The 20,654-nt window shown below is 35.5% G+C and overlaps 1 protein-coding gene, 1 long non-coding RNA gene and 1 other non-coding gene across 3 annotated transcripts; all 3 read right to left on the reverse strand.

The window, feature by feature from the left end:
- Positions 1-2,835: 2,835 nt before the first annotated feature.
- Trnae-cuc (transfer RNA glutamic acid (anticodon CUC)) lies at positions 2,836-2,907 on the reverse strand. The gene has a single exon. It is a non-coding gene; the product is annotated as a tRNA-Glu (tRNA).
- Positions 2,908-3,562: 655 nt separating this feature from the next.
- LOC136806640 (uncharacterized) lies at positions 3,563-6,999 on the reverse strand. Its single transcript, XR_010846585.1, has 3 exons — positions 6,137-6,999; positions 4,475-4,718; positions 3,563-3,686 (listed from the first exon to the last, which is right to left on the reverse strand). It is a non-coding gene; the product is annotated as an uncharacterized lncRNA (long non-coding RNA).
- A 7,475-nt stretch (positions 7,000-14,474) lies between these two features.
- On the reverse strand, positions 14,475-17,260 carry LOC136806637 (uncharacterized; the record flags this gene model as incomplete). Its single annotated transcript, XM_067063224.1, is given in 5 exon segments — positions 14,475-14,966; positions 15,099-15,228; positions 15,577-16,053; positions 16,345-16,506; positions 16,782-17,260. Coding segments are annotated over 5 exon segments (1,559 nt in total), but the record flags the coding sequence as incomplete, so codon positions are not given.
- Positions 17,261-20,654: the final 3,394 nt, after the last annotated feature.

Here is a 20,654-nt window from a genome sequence, read left to right on the forward strand (position 1 = left end):
CAATCTGTAATGTGAAATACCAGTCTCAACTTTAGGTAAAAACCGTGTGGATGCAGACCCAAACCACAATCATGACATTTGAATTCAAACTCGTGCGCTCGCATTGGTACCCATAAACAGAAACGACGTTGATAATAAATTTTGGGATCAGGTTTTGTTGGCACACATGAGGATTGGTGGAGGGCCATACCACATATGTACCATATCGGTGTTGGTGATTTCAACCGCCCAGCCAATCCTTTTTTGACGTTTTCTGAGGTAGAGTTGAAAGGAGCCTTTCCTATCCATTGTTGATCGTATGGATCAATGTAGTTCAGCCAACCATCCGGAATTCTCACAGAGTAGTCCTAATGAAAAAAGCTCAGTCCAAAATATCCTATAACGCAGGACTCAATGGGACCAAACCTATTATGCAATATGGGCGATTCTACTCAAATCTGTATATGCTGTTCTTCGGACGGTATGTACAGATTTGAGTATAATTGCCCATATAATGGAAAACATTTTTTTTAATTTAGAAAAAGTACTTAATTAGTTAAGATATAAAGACATACAACTAAAAAGTGCTTTGAAAAAAATTATAATTACCAAAATAGCAAGAATATAACGTATAACAAAACAATGCATTTCAAGAAAGATCAACTTCATGTTGTGAAAGTAATGAAAGTAATTGAACACAAATCACTCGTCTGGAATTTTATTTGAAGTATCATTTGGTAGTGGGAATGACTCTAACTCGGACATCGGCAACTAGAATAAAACAATGGGATAATGCATGAAGGTAATAAAGATACAGATGGAAAGAAAACGTCTCGATGATGACCTAAATGGTCGTTGAAATCTTTTATAAATCTATTCAAAGCGGCTTTTCTTTGATGTACCATCATTGGAAGCAAAAAACATCAATGCATAACTTTATAAGAACAGAAAGAGGCTGGTCCGTTGATTTTGAAAAACTTAATTTTGCGAGAAATCTCAGTTAAAATGCGATTCGAAATAGTTTCAACTGATTTAAGGATAAAAGAATATATTAATTTCATAAGGATATACTTTTGGGTAGGCATTTTGTGAACGTTGAGAGTCGCATCACATTATCATTAAAATTTTCTTATCTTAAAATCTTCACGTCTAAGTGGGCAGCGGTTTTCATACTCCGGCAAAATGATCGATAAAAGGTTCCTAATCGTAACACTTAATTTTTTTTTGAATCTAAAATGTACTTAAAAATGTAATGTCTTTTCATTCATCTTAAATATTCCCACGAGTATACCCAAAATTAATCATCTTATTCCAAAAGCAACCAAACAGCTGTTTGCTTCCGATGATAAATCAGAATATAACAAAATGCATTGACTCTCCATCTATCTTTATTACCTTCATGGATAATGCAATACATGATCTTTGAAAAAATATACAAGATTAAATGTAAACCAGTATCATAAACATTAGTAATTAAAGTATTATGCATAAAGATAATAGGAATATGATAGAAATTTAACAAAAATCAGCATCAAAGCCTCTCTTCTAAGAAAAATATCTGTTAAAAGACTTACAACAGATTTAGTTTGATCTTTTTGCAGTGAAGTAATTAGAGATGAGTAAGTTTGACTCAAATGAAGTGATGCCTAAAAAGGAAATTATGGTGTTATATTAATAGAGAAAGTTTTGAATCCTTTTGATTTGGAAAGTTGATGAGAAATTCCCAACACTAAGAATAAAAACTCAAGTCTAAAAAGAGAACCTTTGAAAAACTACGAGAAATGCCCAGAATGTTTGAAATACCTAAGAGCAATACTTACTGTAGGTCCAGTTACTGGAGGTTGTGTAGAAACTGTCGAACAAGTTTTCGTTGAGTGAGCAGCTATTGGGAAATCAAACGACTTAAATGGAAATAAATACCACTATTATGAATGTTGGAGAAATAATATGAAAATTAGATAGAGATAGTGCAGATATCTTGAAAACCAAATATTGAAAAAATTAAAAATGGAGTTGATTATGCAGTATTGTAACTTTGGTTTAACCGTAATATCTGAAGCTTTTCCGTGAATCGTGGAAATACAAGGAATAGATTTTGCTGAGATTGAACTTGCCGAAATCTACAAAAAAATAAAGAGCTTTCATAAGGTTTAAATACTAAATGTTGCTTGTATAACCCAAATCCTAGTCATATCTCTGAGAAAAATCAAAATTAAAATTAGTGTTAGCGTTGAATTGACAAAAAAAAGGTTTGCAAACCTTCGGACTTTTGATTGTTTGGTTAATAGAAGAAGTTGTATCAGTTGCTTTCTAAAAAAAAGAAAAACTTTTAATCTTCAATTGAAACAGTATCGATATTTACCTCACTGACAAATAGTGAATGCATCCTAAGCGAGCTCAATCTATTTTAAAGACCAAAATAAAAAAGTTTGTTTACATTCATTCAACTTTACATGCACATTCAATTTTTTCAAATATATATGATATAATTTTTAGCTTGAAAGGAAGCATTTTGCTGGATGATGGTGATTTGTTTCTTTTGAGTGAAAATTGTAATCTATAAAAAAATAAGTACCGTAATGCCATCATACAATGTCTAATTCCGTGAAAGCAGCTTTATCTATTAAATTTTCTCTGTTTTACAGTAAATAACCTTCAAAAGACCAAAAAGTTGCCATGACGGAGTTAGTTTGATTTTTCGCTAACTTTTTTTTTTCGAAAAATTTTGATGAAAAAGATCGTCAATCAAGCTGAGAAAGGACAAGACGTCTCGCAGTACATCACTTCATTACCACACTTCCTAACTTGCAAGCAAAGTAACCTCTGAGCATTGTGAAGGAGATGCAAAGTTGCTATCTCCCGTGCGGGGAATCGAACCCCGGCCGCGGCGGTGAGAGCGCCGAATCCTAGCCACTAGACCACACGGGACACAACTGCCCTCACAGAGATCAAACTCATCATGTTTTGGAATCAAAAGATCATTCTTTTTGACTTTATAAAGTTTTGGCTTGATGTACAGTCATGTTCAAAGTATGTTGACATTTATCCCAAAACAAACGATACTTACCTGTAAGTTGAAGTTTGTTGGGAGTTTTATTAATAAATTATTCCAGATGGATGAGTATAAAGTGAGATAGAACGGCAATCTGGTCAGGGTTCATAGCTGTAAATAATCATACTGGCATGATGAAGGATGAGGATAAATGGGAGGGTTCCATCCTGTGGTGGGCACTTTATACTCATCCATCTGGAATAATTTATTAATAAAACTCCCAACAAACTTCAACTTACAGGTAAGTATCGTTTGTTTTGGGATAATTTTATTGCATAAATTATTCCGAGATTACGAGTATAAAGCGAGATTTCACAGTATGCCAGCATGTTTAGTCTCCTTAAATGTTAGAAGGGAAGTAGTGAGAGGTTGATTATAAGCTTTAGAGCTTTGTTCAGCTCATTAAACACGTATATTTATAACACAATCTAAGGTGTAATAAAGTTTCTAATAAAGTTACAAATATAAAACAAAATCTGAGGTGTTGTTAAATAATATTTTGTATTAATGTGTTAAGACTTCCACGAGGTTAACGTCATCGACGATTATTTTGTTGTAGTGCTTGGCGAATGTTCTTGCGTTAGACCAACCCGCCTTCTTCAGTATTTCAGTCAACGACATGTTACTGGTTTTGCACTTGGATGTAGTTGCTGATCTGTGGGAATGAGCAGTATATAAATTAGTGTCAATGCCTGCGTTGGCAATCATTTGTTTGCACCATCTAGATATAGTATCTTTAGAAACCGTTTTGTGTGGTCTGATGTAGCTAACAAAAAGGTTGTCTGAATTTCTAAGTTTCTCAACTCTTGCTATATAGTGTTTTAAATGAAGGATTGGACAGAGTTTTGGTTCTTGGGCGAAACCTTTCAGCTCTAAGGGTTCTATGTGTTTTGATGGTCTAGTCTGTTTGATTTTTGATGTTATGGGAATAATAACTTTATCTGCTAAGAGGTTGATGTTTTTAATGTCCAAAGATTGAAGAGTTTGAACTCTTTGTCCTCCTGATGCAATAGCGATGAGGCTCGCTAGCTTTAAGGATAAGAGTTTTAGGTTAAGATTTTCAACATCTTGAAGGGATCTGAAATAGTTAAAAAGAATATTTACATCCCAGGTGATACATGATTTTGGGAAGGTTGGTCGACTTTCGAATACACCTTTTATGTATCGTTTTACTATAGGTAGCCTTCCAAATGTAACATTTTCGAAGGTTTTTACAAAAATAGAGAGTGCACTTCTAGCATTGCTAATAACATGGAAACTTGCCCCATCTTTGTATAATTGAGAAAGAAATTCAAATCCTTCGTTTATCTTTGGATTAAATGGATCTATAGAGTTCCCACAAAACTTAAGCCATTTTTTTTTTTTTAAGAGCAGGTTCATATTGTTTTTGGGTTGATTCCCTCCAAGTGTTCATTATAATATTTGTAGTAGTATTAGACATACCTTGTTTTAAGTATTCAGTCCTGAGACTATGCAAGCTCTGAGTTTCAGTTTCCTCCAGAGAGGGTGTAGCTGCTGAGGGTCTTCTGAAAGAAAAAGAACTTGTTGTCCAGGTGTTATTGTTATGGTTTCTGAGACCGTCATTGAAGTCAGTGTCGTGTACCAAGTTTGTGTTGGCCAATCTGGTGTCACTATCAATCCTTGGCATTGGTCGGTTTTGAGCTTCTGTAGTACTTTCCCTACCAAACTGAAGGGAGGAAAGAAATAAGAGTTTTTCAAGGTTGACCAGTTAATAGTAAATGCTTTTATATGTTGGGCATTTGGGTCTGGCCTGTATGAGATATAATTATCTGTTTTGTTGTTTATTCTGTTTGCAAAACAGTCAGTTTTAGGAGGGTAGTTTAATTTTTTGCAAATATCTGCAAAAATGTTGTCATTTATCATCCAGTTGCTGTCACTATAGTCTTTTCTGGATTCTTCATCGGCTTCTATATTTTCCTTACCTGGTATATAGGTGCATGTGACCCAGATATTGTTTGTTTTGCAAATAGACCATATTTCTTGGCATATTTTGTTGCAGGTGTTGCTTTTGCAGCTCCCCATTTTATTTATGATGCATATGGCAGTTGTATTGTCACATATATCATATTTGGTTGTCTTTTAAATTTTCAGAGAATGTTTTGAGAGCAAAGAGAATAGCAATCATTTCTTTAACATTTATATGTAGTCCTAGTTCTTTATAATGCCAGGAACCTCCAACTCTGTGTTTTTCAAAAATTATACCCCATGCAAAATCTGAGGAGTCAGTGAAGAGTTTTTTCTGAATGGGAGGTGGTTGGATCCAGTTTTCAATTTTGTTGATGTTTTGGATCCACCATTTCAAATCTTGTTTGCTAAGGTCTGAGAGTGTCATTTTGCATCAAAATTACCACAGTTTTGTTTTAAAGCTTTAATCTCTTCTTTTTCAAGGTTTCTATAAAGTAGACCACCATACTTTGATGCTGGTAGAGCTGAAATTATATGTCCAATGACTTTTGCTACATATCGAATAGTAGGTTCTGACAGGCTATGTAGAATATTGAGGTGTCTTTTTAAAGCATTGGTTCTTTTTTCAGTAAGAGTTATAGTCATTTTGGTTGAGTCTATTACAAAGCCTTGATAAGTAATCCTCTGAGATGGAGTGAGCTGAGACTTCTCTGGGTGTATTACAAACCCTATTTCAGTAAACATTTGTGCTGATTTAAGTGTAGATTGCATACAATCTATAAATTTATTTTTGGCAAGTAGGAAGTCATCTATAAAGCCACATATTGGTATTCCCAGTGTCCTCAGTTTGCTCATAGGGACTGCAGTGAGTTTGGTGAATTTTCTTGGACAAGATCCAAGGCCATTGGGATAACATGTGAATTTATAGATGGTTCCTTGAAATGAAAATTTTAGAAAACATTGATAATCCCTGTGTATGGGAACACTGTAATATGCATCTTTGAGGTCTATTGAAGTCAAGTAGTCCCCTTTTGATATCATAAGTAAAGCATCTTTAATAGTTAGCATTTTGAAGTGTCGAAACTCAATATTTTGATTTAAACTTTTAAGGTTCAGAATCATCCTTGTACCCCCATCATCTTTAGGTTTTACAAATATAGGGGATATAGATTCTTTTACCTTTTGTTGTAAGTCTTGAACCTCTGATGAGTCTTTATTGTTAACATCTGAGGTTGATTTTTCGACTTCTGAGGTTGATTTCTCGACAACTGAGGTTGATTTCTTGACATCTGAGGTCTTCGTTGCACTTGTTTTTAGCTCTAGTTTCTTTTTGTGTTGGTGTTTGTGGAGGAGGAAATCCTCCCCCGGCCTCGGCCTAAAAAAGAATTTGGACGAGTGTTTTTGTTGTAAGGATTGTATTCACTGTTTCGCTTTGAGAACTGGCTTTTCTGTTTATAGCTTGATGTTTTGTTATTGTTTTTCAGTTTGTTTCTTAATTTCAAATCTTTAATATTTTGGCTCAGGTTTTACCCAAAAAGTTTTTCAGTTAGTTTGTTGTTGTCTCCTGTGGATACCAAGTCTTTAAATTCATCTTTAAGGGCTGATTTTATAAAAAGTTTCCTCTTAAAGGCAATGTCTTTGGATGCTTGACCAATGAGGCCTACTATATCCGAAGATATTTGGACAAGCTCTTTCTTGTTTGCGTCTTCATTGAGTACATTTTTAATAATTTTTATTACCCCAGGGAGGGCAGAAATTAGATTTCTTTGGATCATAGCCATGGATACATCACTTTTTCGTTGAAAACTGTTGAGTAATTGCCATAACTCAATGTTTAGTTTAGGCACTGGTGTGTTGCAGTTTTCAGGTAGAGGGTAGCTCTGCCTGAGCTTTTTGATATTCTCCTTATCTTTCTTGGAATTGTAGCTGTCAAGAATTATTCTAGCAAAGTTATCTTTTATTTTTTCCCCTTTGTCTTCTTCTATTGAGACAATCCTTATGTCAGAGAAAATTTCTTCATCTTGTGTGCTTGTAGATGGAGTGGGATCACTGGTGGGGACCGCAGAAGAGGTGTCGTCCTTAGATTTAGTGCTAGTATTTTCCTCTATTTTATTTTGTGGGCTATTAGAAGGCTCTTTAAAATCCTCATTTTGAGTAGCATAAAGTTCTAACTCTTCATCAAAGTCAAGTTCATTAAATTCCATATCATCCTCATCTTCATTATAGTCTGTCTGAGGGGAGGTATCTATGCCCTGCTGAGGGGTTGGTCTTGTCGAGGAAGTTTGTGATGTCAAAGCATCTATTTGTTTCTGCATGTTGTTGACTATAATTCTTAGTTGCTCATTTGTATTTGAATTATGTTCTGGTGAGGAATCTGACATTTTGTTTAGGTTCTAAAAGAGAAGAAAGAAAATAAAAAACACTTATCTGATTCTTGTGTCTTCCACGTTTTCGCAGCTTCTCCGCCCTGTTGCTTGATCCGTCATGAACTGTCCAGCTTGCCGTTCTATCTCGCTTTATACTCGTAATCTCGGAATAATTTATGCAATAAAAGTTGATATTTCTGGCTATTTTAGCATTTAGCAGAATTAAAAGTTGGTGCGACAATGTCATTTTATTAAGGCTATGGTTACTTTTATATCTATTCGAATATTTCTATTTGGAAGAGGTTCACTGGCTTCCAGTACTATATTCTCAGCATAGTTGGATCATTCCCAAGCTTTTGGATCCCCAGATCCTAAGATTCTAAGTCTTAAGTCTCATGTTAAAACTCAGAGTTAAAACTCTACTTTCTAACCCTAAGTTAAAGCACTTAACAACTACTTGCGGTGTCGGAAATTTTAAGGGAAATTCCTTTTGTGCCCTATATTCTGCCAATGATTGTAGTCAAAAGAATCTTCAATACCGCATACAAGTTGTCTGCAATGCCTTTTACATGACTCGGTAAGCTGTGCCAGTACACATGACATTATTTTTTCCGCACAAGGGAACATCACTTTACATATTAGGCTGTGACTTTTGACAAACGAGGGGCCTGTCCGGGAGCTGAACCCGGGACCTCTCGCACCCTAAGCGAGAATCATACCACTAGACCAAGAGGCCGATGAGAAAAAGTTTAGTTTGATTTTTCGCTAACTTTTTTTTTTTCGATTTTTTCGATTTTGATGAAAAAGATCGTCAATCAAGCTGAGAAAGGACAAGACGCCTTGCTCTATCATCTCGAAGTACATCAGTTCATCAACACACTTCCTAACTTGCAAGCAAAGCAACCTCTGAGCATTGTGAAGGAGATGCACAGTTGCTACAATCAAGGTCAAAAATTGCGAGACAGAAAGGATTACAAGCTGTTTCCCCCTTTCCCCCCATTGGCAATGTTCACTGAACGATGAGACGGCCGTAGACAATGAACATTACCCTTGGGGGGGGGAAGGGGGGCCTTTATCCAATGTTTTCTCAGTAATTTCAAGTGGTTTTCTCAAACATTTATGTCTTTGATTGTCTTTAAAAAAATTTTTTTGAACAGAGCTTCTCCTATGCATGCTTCAACTTCAAAAATCGAAAAAAGCCTGGTTAGGTGCTCCCCACGTGTTGGAGAGGTCGCCATTATGGAAAGTAAACAAATGAACTTTTTTCCATTGCTCGAACCACGCATTTTCGCGCCAAAATAGCACTTTCGTTTTCAAGAAAAATAGAACTGATTTGTGTTTTTTAGGGATGGGGAAGTAACCAAAGCAATTACCTATGAATTTTTTTATGAAAATGCTAACTATTTACATGGCTATAAAACAAAATAAACACAAGACCTGTATGTACAGTAATATTTTACTTTTTTAGAAATAATTACAAAAATTTAACATAAGAAAAATGAGTGACCGTGGAAAGAACCCCGAAAAGAAGAAAGGGAGAAGACTCTGATTATAATACAGCGTATAAATACAGCACAAAGGAGGACACCGATGTTTACCACTCCGATGACCACCCCAACATAGAGGACGCTAAGTCGCCAAGAACTAAACATGCCATGGCAGCGAACAAACGCCGCCACTCATCATCAACGTCTGTCAAATTTGGGGAGTCAAGCGCTTCAACTTCACGCAACTTTAAACGCCCTAAGTTGACTGAACGTGAAGTGGGAAATTTTATTCTCAAACATAACGTCAAAAGGTCTTAGAACACCCCCAAGCCACTCAATTTTGCTATGCTATCACCGCGTTTACCCTACCAAGCCAAACGCGGTGACTCAAATTTCCTTTCCAGGCCTTCTGGACCCTAGTCAGGTCTTAGAACACCCCCAAGCCACTCAATTTTGCTATGCTATCACCGCGTTTACCCTACCAAGCCAAACGCGGTGACTCAAATTTCCTTTCCAGGCCTTCTGGACCCTAGTCAGGTCTTAGAACACCCCCAAGCCACTCAATTTTGCTATGCTATCACGCGTTTTACCCTACCAAGCCAAACGCAGTGACTCAAATTTCCTTTCCAGGCCTTCTGGACCCTAGTCAGGTCTTAGAACACCCCCAAGCCACTCAATTTTGCTATGCTATCACCGCGTTTACCCTACCAAGCCAAACGCGGTGACTCAAATTTCCTTTCCAGGCCTTCTGGACCCTAGTCAGGTCTTAGAACACCCCCAAGCCACTCAATTTTGCTATGCTATCACCGCGTTTACCCTACCAAGCCAAACCTGGTGACTCAAATTTCCTTTCCAGGCCTTCTGGACCCTAGTCAGGTCTTAGAACACCCCCAAGCCGCTCAATTTTGCTATGCTATCACCGCGTTTACCCTACCAAGGACACTTGTATAGCGTAGCTGGACTGAGCACAAATTTATTTCCTTTGAACCATGTCTGTCGTCATCTCAATAGCGTATTGTGTTAATTTGACCAATCAGAGAAAATTAAACATAATATTTCGGCCAATCAGAGAGTAGCTTGTAAAAAGTAAATCTTACGATTTTCATTGCGAAAACTTTCTTGTAGTAGGTGCACATTGCACGGAATCAGAATTTGAAAACAAAATGGAGGACGATCACGAGTTAGATAAATTGTTACTTGAAGAGATAGATTTTGACGAAGACATATAAGTGAAAGAAGGTCTACGAATCACACATTTTACTATGCAAAATTGAACCAAATGGTATGATTAATTTTTTTAATGACTAAATTTCATTGGTTACATGTCTTATGTTGTATGCTAAAGGGAGAAAGTTGTCATTTGAATGGAATCCCTCTTGCAGTAAAAATTTTCAAGGCCGCAAGCTTCATTTTAGGTTATGAGTGGGGCTTCCAAGGGTACGAAATACTGGTAATTTTTTTCTTGAAATCCCATTGTATGGTGGGTTTGTTTCCAAACCACAACATTTTCTTGGCATTAGCAGAAGGTCTATAAAAGCCACTTGGTAATTACCTACATGCTGAAAACCAATTACATTCATTTGTGCTTTTCAATACAAGATAATCTTTTAGAATTGCCTTTCTTCTTTATTTCAGTGGACAATGCAGTATCAAAGTTGTTTGCTCAACCATGCAAGAACAAGGAAAAAGAGACAAATGGTAAGTTCTAAATAGTGATAAGTGAAGTTTAACAATAACAAAAAATTAATATGCAGAGAGTTAACAGTGTGGGTAGCTTTCATGTAGGATTAAAGTAATTTTCATTTAGGCTTTATATGAAAACCCTCCTACATGAAAGCTGTCCACTTTGAGGAAAAATTCTAGCCGATTATTTACTTTACTCGGATTAAATTATGCGGGGGATTAAATTTAATTATAACATTCCGCTGTGTTTAGTTTCGCGGATATGGGCTTTCCTTATATCATATATCCTAATATCATGGAACTCAATTCCGCACATCAGGGTAGAAATGAATTTTTTTACTTGATCACTTCCAATGAAAATAGAAGGGTCATCGTAAAAATACTGATAGAGAAAAGGAGTGATTTTTTTATGTTTTGCATACCCTTATGAACAAAAAATCATTAAACACAAAATAAAAATTTAGAAATTTAGTGGATGGAAGCAAAAAATTGTGTTGAAGATCAAAAAAGTCTAAAACAGAATTATACTTTCTATTTTCAGAATTTAAGAAGCTGGCAAAACAATACATAATGGAAGCTTTACAGGCGATCCAGAGTGATTCGATTATGAATTTGAGGAATCCCGGTCTAGAAGCAGTTCAAATTGCAAAGGAGTTATTGGAACAACATGAGACAGATGATTTTTCCAATATTGCAGAATCAATTGCTGACAAATTCCTTGTTTTTATTCGTGATAACAAGGTTATAGTTTCCAACAAAGAACAATTGCTATCAACTATCATCATATTATCGAACCTCCACAAAAAAAGAATATCTTGATGAATGGACAGAATTAATACAAGCCATAGTGCCCTCTTTCAAATATATACCTTCAATTCATCTTTACCAATATATTTTGGAGAAATTTTTCGTTAAAAGTATATCTTTTTGCACACCCGCAGAACAGCCCGTGGCTTTTGACATAAACAGTCTTAGACTTTCTAGAGAAGAAGAGTCCACATTACGATATGTTGCAGGATATGTGGTTTTCTCTTTGAAACAGCGATTTTCAAAAAAACGCAATGCAGAAGGTGAAGCAGCACTAACATTTTTAAATTTACTTGGGAGTAAAGATCCAGAAATTGTCGATGGCGCTTCACTCCTAGAATATACCCAACATTGGGTTGAAATCGTTAATCGCGGTGGTTTACACAAAGTAAGCGATGAGTTTTATTGTTTTGTTAAACTTATGGAACAGATTGCACGAATAACATTAAATAAAAATTATTTAATTCGATATTGTGGACAGGATGTCAGGAAGGTGCTGCTGGATAGATTTCATGGCAACCCAGTTCTTAATGATATGTGGAGCAACCTATCTACCCAAATACGAAATGAAATGTTGATCGCAAAATTAATAAACATGGTATATAACAAATGGGTAAACATCCGGGCAAATTGCTTTGTCAAAAACTGGCTTGAAATCCAGAAAAACAAAATGTTTAAGAAAGGGGAGGAAGTAGCCGAAAAAGCAGAACCAGCAATGAGAAAGGGTTTAAAAACTAAAAGGAAAGTGAAAAACACCAACAGTGTGGTTATGGGCTCTCCTCGAAAACGTTTAAAAAAGGGCAAAGCACCCAAAAACACTAAAAGATAGATTTTGTTTTATGAGCACTTAACTGTATATAACTTTTTTATTCTAGATTGTAAAACGTTATTTTAAAACTTTCATGAATGTTTTATCTGAAACTTTTGACAATTTCGTGCCTTGCAATCATTGGGCCTTTGTGTTCTTTTCATTCAAGCTTCTTGAGGTTAGTGAGGCAGGAATGCCTATTTCTTTTGTTTATCTTTAATCAGCAGTGTTTTGAGCTGTTTCGAGCTATGCATGTGCCCATTTTTAGTATATACACGCTTTTTTTTTATAAGAATAGTGTACCTTAAAGGAAGAAATTTTGGCGGAAAGAAAATTTGGCGGATTTGACTGAAATCCGCCAAATTAAGTTCCCGCCAAATTATACATTTTGAAAATATGATCTCTTTTAAGGTGTTTTTGCTATTTTTTCGCTGTTTTGGCGCCATCTTAAGGTTAAATTTTTAAGCGACCGCCAAATTAAATTCCCGCCAAATTTAGTTTTTTCGTCCATCCGCCAAATTAAATTCCCTCTGAAAAAACTTTTTTGGCCATCCGCCAAATTAAATTCCCGCCAAAATTTCTTCCTTTAAGGTACTTTGGTTGAGGGTGAGCATTATTCTTATTTTTCTATTGTTCTAAACAATAGGCCTATTGTTTTAAACCCGAAATCTCATCCTGATATTCTTATAGAAGTTATTCTTATAAAAGAAAAAGCGTGCAGTTTGGTTTTCTTCACATTGAAGAGAAATTGTGTTATTTTTTAGTATTGTTATTTTTAGTATAGATAATTATTTTACAAAAGAAATCTTTTTCCCTTTATCCAAAATTATCTTCATTCGTGTACAGATTAAAGATTAACAATTCTTACACATTGGGCTCTTCCAGAAAATGTTCGTACATGGGGGTGGAGGATATATTGTCCGGGGGTAGCCAAAAATCATAAAAATTTAACCTGTCTGGGGGGTAAATTTGCTCTGTCCGGGGGTAATTTGGGTTGTCCGGGGGATCAACTGATGCTTGTCGGGGGGTAAAACCTGTTGTCCGGGGGGCCAAAAGTCACTTTGTCCGGGGGGTAAATCACTGAAAATTGTTATATCCTCCACCCCACATATTCAAATTTTTTCTGGGAAAGCCCATAGATATAAAGGAAAACTCCAAACGCTATCTTTATAAGAACCAGTAAATTTTGGCCCAAAAAGGAATTAAAATGGGTTCAAAATCTGTTAAAATCAGTACTTTGTTAGTAATTTCTGAAATCTGAGGCTCAGATTGTTCTTAATTTGTTCTTAGTTGTTGCAAAAATTGAGCCTCGTGCTCACATAAAATGTTTCGATTTTTCAAATTTGCACACTTCTATTTTCCATTATTTGTCCAGGGGTAGAAAAAATCTTCAAAATTTGCATTGCCTGTGGGCAGTCAGCTGATGCTTGTCCGGGTGCAAAAGTTGTTGTTCAGGTGGTACTAGATCATTGAAAATCATATGGTCACGTTAGGCAATAATCAAACCCTTTCCAGTTCAAAGAGAAGATTTCTGCATTTTAGCTTTAATATAGTACTCTTTTCCACTTACTAAATACAAATAATACTAGTAAAAGTGAAAAACATAGTGTATGAAATAGATAAAAATGGTAGTACAAATTTTAAAAAAATAAATGATAAATATAAAAAATGCTACAAGACGTCTAAGTATAAAAAGATACACCAGGGGATGAGGCTGTTCGAAAGCCAGTATCCCAAAAAGAGCTTTTAACTAGGGGACTGAAATAAGGTGCCGTAATCATACACTTGATAAAGTTAACAATACAAAATACAGATCTTGAAAGGCAAACAAATGTTTACAATACACGTTTTTCTTTTTATAAAAATATCAGGGTGAAAATTGGCCAAATTGTAAGATACCCTCTAGGGTGAATTTCACAGAATTTGATAAGAATACAGTCATTTTGTATTTGGTCAACAGGAAAAACTGCTTCCTTTGTTAGAGATAAATTGAAGCTTTGAGGAAGAAATGTAATTTTAACCCGAATGTTCACTCAAAAGTCCAAAACTCTCAAATTGATCATTTTTCATGTTTGTAAGAAAGTAAAGTCTAAAAAAGTAAGAATACGTTAAGAATATTTCACCCTCAGTTTTGACACTTTTTTAAGAATACTCGACCCTCATCCAATGTAAACTATTCTTATAAAAAAAAAGTGTCTATATACAATAAAAATTTCTCTAAAAACAAAAGAACTAAGTTTCTCTCGATTCCAGTGAATATTTCGAACTCATTTCATTAGACACTTCTTAATTCTTACCTACTGCAGTAAAATTATTCAATTAGCGAAATGAATTTTGGAGATATATTTGGCCCCATAAAAGAAACAACATTGATAAATTTGCAAACACAAATCCTCGAGTTTTCCTATTATTTAACATGCTTTTGAAAATCTATTTCATTTTCATATATAATGTTTTATAATTCATACACCTGTCAGTATCCTGCCCATCATAAAATCAATATATACACGTTCAAAAGTAGCATAAAGTCGGTAAGTCTATATTTAATCATTTCACTGTCTTTTTTCTCTTCTTTGCTCGTTTGATAAGGGATCTACAATCTGATGTATCGATTTTTTGCTTATTTCTTTTGCGTTTTCGACAATTCCCTCCCTTGATCATCATTTCTGATTTTGACACTAAAATCTTACGCTCGTTGTACATATATTGCTCCTCGGCAGGATTATCGTTTGCTCCACATCGCATCCGATGCTTACCGAAATGTTCCTCTAACGGATCTTGGTTGAAACGATCAGAAAGGATGTACTTAACACCTGGAATCGATAGCAGCTCTGGAATAAGTCCCAGAAATGATCTCACTGAATAAAAGAAGAAAGAAAATAATGAGCAAATACTGTCATTGCGAGCAAATCTCTTTTCCAAATAAAAAAACAAATTCCAGATAGGAATAATTCATAACAATAATAGCAATAATTTCAATAGTATTATACCTGTCATCCTTATTCCTTCAATCGTTTGATAACTGAGAGATCGTTTTGCTCTGATCTCCTTCGGAAGTTTCAATTTACCCACTGCTTCTTGCCAATCGTTAATATATTTCAAGAAGGTGTTCTCCAGCCACTGAAAATAAAAACAACAGACATTTTTTAAATAAAACCATTAACACAAGTTTACTATGCACTGCCTCAATTGTCAAAAAAATGCTTAAGCATGTTAGAATTCAGCCAACATTCAGCATAGGGAAACCATTTTTTGAGGGGTAATTTTTACGGTGTCATGAACGTTTGCGAAATAAAATCGTGCAGATTTTTTACTATTTTTAAAACATCATGGCCTTTGTTATAAAGTCATTTTTTTGCATTTGGAAAATTTTTTAAAGGGAACTGAATTTTTGGGTCTTGGGCCAAATATGCAAAATCTAGTTCCTACATAGATTATTTTCCTTAAGTGTATTAACTAACAACTCACATCAAAACGCCAATCTTCTCCATCTTTGTTTTGACCAGCATTCTCGTTGTCTCCGCTTCCATCACCACCTTTACCTTCGGTCACCTCTCTGCTTTCATCTTTGCTTTCATCTCCACCTTCATCTTTGCTTCCATCTTCGCTTTCATCTCCGCTTTCATCTCCGCTTTCATCTCCGCTTTCATCTTCGCTTTCATCTTCGCTTCCATCTTCGCTTTGATCTCCGCTTCCATCTTTGCTTTCATCTTTGCTTTCATCTTCCCTTCCATCTCCACTTACATCTCCGCTTTGATCTCCTGAATCACCAGTTTGCCTTTTGTACGGATATAAGGCTTTTTTGTTCGACTTTTGGTCTTCGTATGTTTTTGAAACATTCAGCATATCAAAGAAATCATCACATAACCGAATGAAATGTTCGGTTTCTTTTGTGTGTGCAAAATCTTGAGCCTTTAAAGCATCTGCCATCGATTTGCTAAGGACCTAAAGTGAATTTTATATTGTTAAAACATAATTGTTAGTTCAACTTTAATCAAATTTAAATTTATCCATTGAGCCGTCTATTTACAAATCAAAACTTAGTATTTAAATATAGTGCCTCATTAAAAGAAATATTTGCAATCATTAGTTTTTCATAGGGGTCTTTCAAATATATTATCCTTATTGTAGACAGAGAACTATAAAATTGTTGTCATTTAAACAATAGACACACATTTTGGCCAAACTGCCCAACACCCTACACTGATGGGTGGCCCAAAAGGAGCTCAAACTAACCTGAACTGCTAGATTAACACGCATCCTCAATCTTGGGGTTAGATGAATGTGGTCAAATGTGACACGGTTCAGTTTCCTCAAACCCGGAACAGCAGCATTGATGTTGACATCAGCTTCATAAACGTTTCTGATGTGTGACCAACATATTACCTTGCCATTGACCTTTGAAATGTCAGATTATGAATTTAAAAATACAAACTAGTCATAAACAATCTCAGAAAAAAATAAAATCATTTATTAAAAGCATGTTGAATTTCAACAAAATGTGATATAAACAATCTCAATCATGAAAAATAATATGAATATAGCAAAATTAGTTAATTTTAATCAAAATGGCCAAAATTATAATTTGCGGGTTCTAATCTGCCTAAATTATTTCTAGCAAAAAAATTATTTCCCATAACTTAAGACTTAAGGTACACTATAGACAATCTTACCATTAAATTTCTTGTACCATTTGCGCTTGACTTTTCAACGTTGTTTCTGATGGTTTTCATAAGATGCGGCGGATCACTGAAGAAATATATTTTTCTAGAAGGATCAAACTTGTTGATTGCCCAGTACACAACACCCTCTGGTGAAACGTTTGACGAATCAGCCAATCGATGCATGTTGTAAAATCTTCTATTTTGAGATGCCCCATCTGAAACAAAGGCAACCACCTTCATTCCAGTTGCTTCCATTACTTTAACACCTTCCCAAATAATGTTAAACAAATGGTCTGCATTTGCTGTTTTGGTAGAAAAATATCCAATTGGGTAGTTAAAGTGTGCGAGGACTCCTCTGGCCATGACAGTTAGCATACGAGAGGCGAGATCAGCAGAAGAAGGTTCGTGATCTTTTCCTTTTAATTGCCTTTCCAGCTCCTTCAGGTTGTCATTTATATATCCGAGTTCTGTGAACCCTATCAATTTTCCTGGAAATAACATGAATAAGTAGAAATTGTAAATATTATTTGTCTTAAAATCTTTTAACAACAACAAAGACAATAAAATATGAAAAATGTGAAGATAATCTAAGTCTTGAACAAAACTAACGACTTCATTAGTTATACAGATTAAAAATTGGAAGATCTGTTTAATTTTTAGTGAAAAGTTCAAGTTTAAGTTATAATGACTAAAATTTTAAGGATTTTAAAGGGCGTACACTGTGATTAAAGTTCAATTGTAGAGAAGGTAAATGAAATATGTTTGTTGTATTTGTCGTGGAATAGAAATTATGATTGACAGTTTGACCACGTGACCAGTAGGGTCACGTGAGTGTTCACTTCGCGTTGAGTGAAGTTGTTCGCGAGCGCAATGTCTCTCAAGAATGTCGAAGCAAGTAGAATATTTCAAAAGCGCCAAGGAAGAAAACTTTTTCTGACAGAGAAAGCAAGCCATAATAAAAAATGCAAAACATCACCAAAAGAAGGAGTACATCATAAATACAAGCCTTTGGAACTTTCAAAAGATGGATCTTCAAAGCTGTTTTCAAGACATTCGAGATTCGACCAGTATAATTCAGAAGTTTTCATAATAAAAGAGACTGATACAGAGGCTGAGGAGGAAGTTGTAGAAGAAGTGCTTCCAGCAAAGATGGCGTCTATGGTTGAGTTGTTTAAACCAAACGCAGAACTGACAGGCATTATTTGTTTATCTGACACTGATAGTAATTCTTGATTCTTTTCATGAGAGTTTTGAGCTTTACTGGGGTATCATTGGTAATTTACAACTGTAAGGCATTTATAGATTCAGTTGCTAAGTTCCATGATGGTGATATTCTTACTATATTCTTAATATTTTGGCCAATTTGATCATATTCTTATAAAGTATTTTCTTATAAAAAAAGCGTATACATCATATTGATAGCTTTATTGATTTATGACATTGATCAATATTGATCGATTGGTTTATGATGTTGTACAATTTAATGATTCAATAAAAATCAATAAATAAGGATAATGGGACAGAGTTTTCAATTTCTGATATGCATACTTTTAAATGGTGGGCGTTGGTTTGAGATTCTTTGCACTATGGCATTCATTTATCATCTTGTAAAAAAATCCAAACTTTGTTTTGCTTGAATATCCTATGAGATTTAGAAAAGGTATAGTAAAAATATTTCAAAATATTCCATCATATCTATTTAATAAATCTGAAAATGTAATGTATACTTCTTTGATGAACTACCTTCAATGTGTAGACAACTGGTAGCAAATAAATAGCCTGTCAATGTAAGCTTTCAATTGTTTTCATAGCCCAAGTTCTTAAATGGGCTACTTTGACAGTAGCCCACTCGAAGCCAGCTGGTAGCCAACCATTTTTAGCTTAAGATTGCTTGGTAGCCTGTAGCCCGTTCAAATATGCCTAAATTATGATTTCCCAATGACGTCATATCAATAATAGGAGAATGGGAACGAATAATAGAGAACGAGACATGCGCACTTAAGTGAAATTTGGACTTTGTCGTTTTTTAGTACAAAATTCTTAAATGGGCTACTTTGACAGTAGCCCACTCGTAGCCAGCTGGTAGCCCACCATTTTTAGTTTAAGATTGCTTGGTAGCCTGTAGCCCGTTCAAATATGCCTAAATTATGATTTCCCAATGACGTCATATCAATAATAGGAGAATGGGAACGAATAATAGAGAACGAGACATGCGCACTTAATTGGAGTTTGGACTTTGTCGTTTTTTTAGTAGAAAATTCTTAAATGGCCTACTTTGACAGTAGCCCACTCGTAGCCAGCTGGTAGCCAACCATTTTTAGCTTAAGATTGCTTGGTAGCCTGTAGCCCGTTCAAATATGCCTAAATTATGATTTCCCAATGACGTCATATCAATAATAGGAGAATGGGAACGAATAATAGAGAACGAGACATGCGCACTTAAGTGAAATTTGGACTTTGTCGTTTTTTTAGTAGAAAATTCTTAAATGGGCTACTTTGACAGTAGCCCACTCGTAGCCAGCTGGTAGCCAACCATTTTTAGCTTAAGATTGCTTGGTAGCCTGTAGCCCGTTCAAATATGCCTAAATTATGATTTCCCAATGACGTCATATCAATAATAGGAGAATGGGAACGAATAATAGAGAACGAGACATGCGCACTTAATTGGAATTTGGACTTTGTCGTTTTTTTAGTAGAAAATTCTTAAATGGGCTACTTTGACAGTAGCCCACTCGTAGCCAGCTGGTAGCCCACCATTTTTAGCTTAAGATTGCTTGGTAGCCTGTAGCCCGTTCAAATATGCCTAAATAATGATTTCCCAATGACGTCATAACAATAATAGGAGAATGGGAACGAATAATAGAGAACGAGACATGCGCACTTAATTGAAATTTGGAATTTGTCGTTTTTTTAGTAGAAAATTCTTGAATGGGCTACTTTGACAATCATAATTCTTAGATACTCGTTTCCATTCTACTATTTTCAATGTGACGTCACTCTAAGTAAGACATTTTACCATATTTCACCGGGCTACGGGCTACCAAACAACTTCAAGCTAAAATTGATGTGCTACCAGTTGGCTACCAGCGGGCTACAATCAATGTAGGCCATCTTAGAAAGAATTCGCTTAAAATCAACAAAGTCCACATTTTCATGAAGTGCGCATGTCTCGATCTTAGATACTCGTTTCCATTCTCCTATCTTTAACATGACGTCACTCTAAGAAAGATATTTTACCATATTTCACCGGGCTACCGGCTACCAAACACCTTCAAGCTAAAATTGATGGGCTACCAGTTGGCTACCAGCGGGCTACAATCAATGTAGCCCATCTTAGAAAGAATTCGCTTAAAATCAACAAAGTCCACATTCTCATGAAGTGCGCATGTCTCGATCTTAGATACTCTATTTCATTCTCCTATTTTTAACATGACGTCACTCTAAGAAAGATATTTTACCATATTTCACCGGGCTACCGGCTACCAAACACCTTCAAGCTAAAATTGATGGGCTACCAGTTGGCTACCAGCGGGCTACAATCAATGTAGCCCATCTTAGAAAGATTTCGCTTAAAATCAACAAAGTCCACATCCTCATGAAGTGCGCATGTCTCGATCTTAGATACTCTATTTCATTCTCCTATTTTTAACATGACGTCACTCTAAGAAAGATATTTTACCATATTTCACCGGGCTACCGGCTACCAAACACCTTCAAGCTAAAATTGATGGGCTACCAGCGGGCTACCAGCGGGCTACAATCAATGTAGCCCATCTTAGAAAGAATTCGCTTAAAATCAACAAAGTCCACATTCTCATGAAGTGCGCATGTCTCGATCTTAGATACTCTATTTCATTCTCCTATTTTTAAACATGACGTCAC

This window comes from Clytia hemisphaerica, unplaced genomic scaffold (genome assembly GCF_902728285.1).
Source record: "Clytia hemisphaerica strain Z4C2 unplaced genomic scaffold, Clytia hemisphaerica genome assembly, whole genome shotgun sequence".
Classification (NCBI taxonomy): domain Eukaryota; kingdom Metazoa; phylum Cnidaria; class Hydrozoa; order Leptothecata; family Clytiidae; genus Clytia; species Clytia hemisphaerica.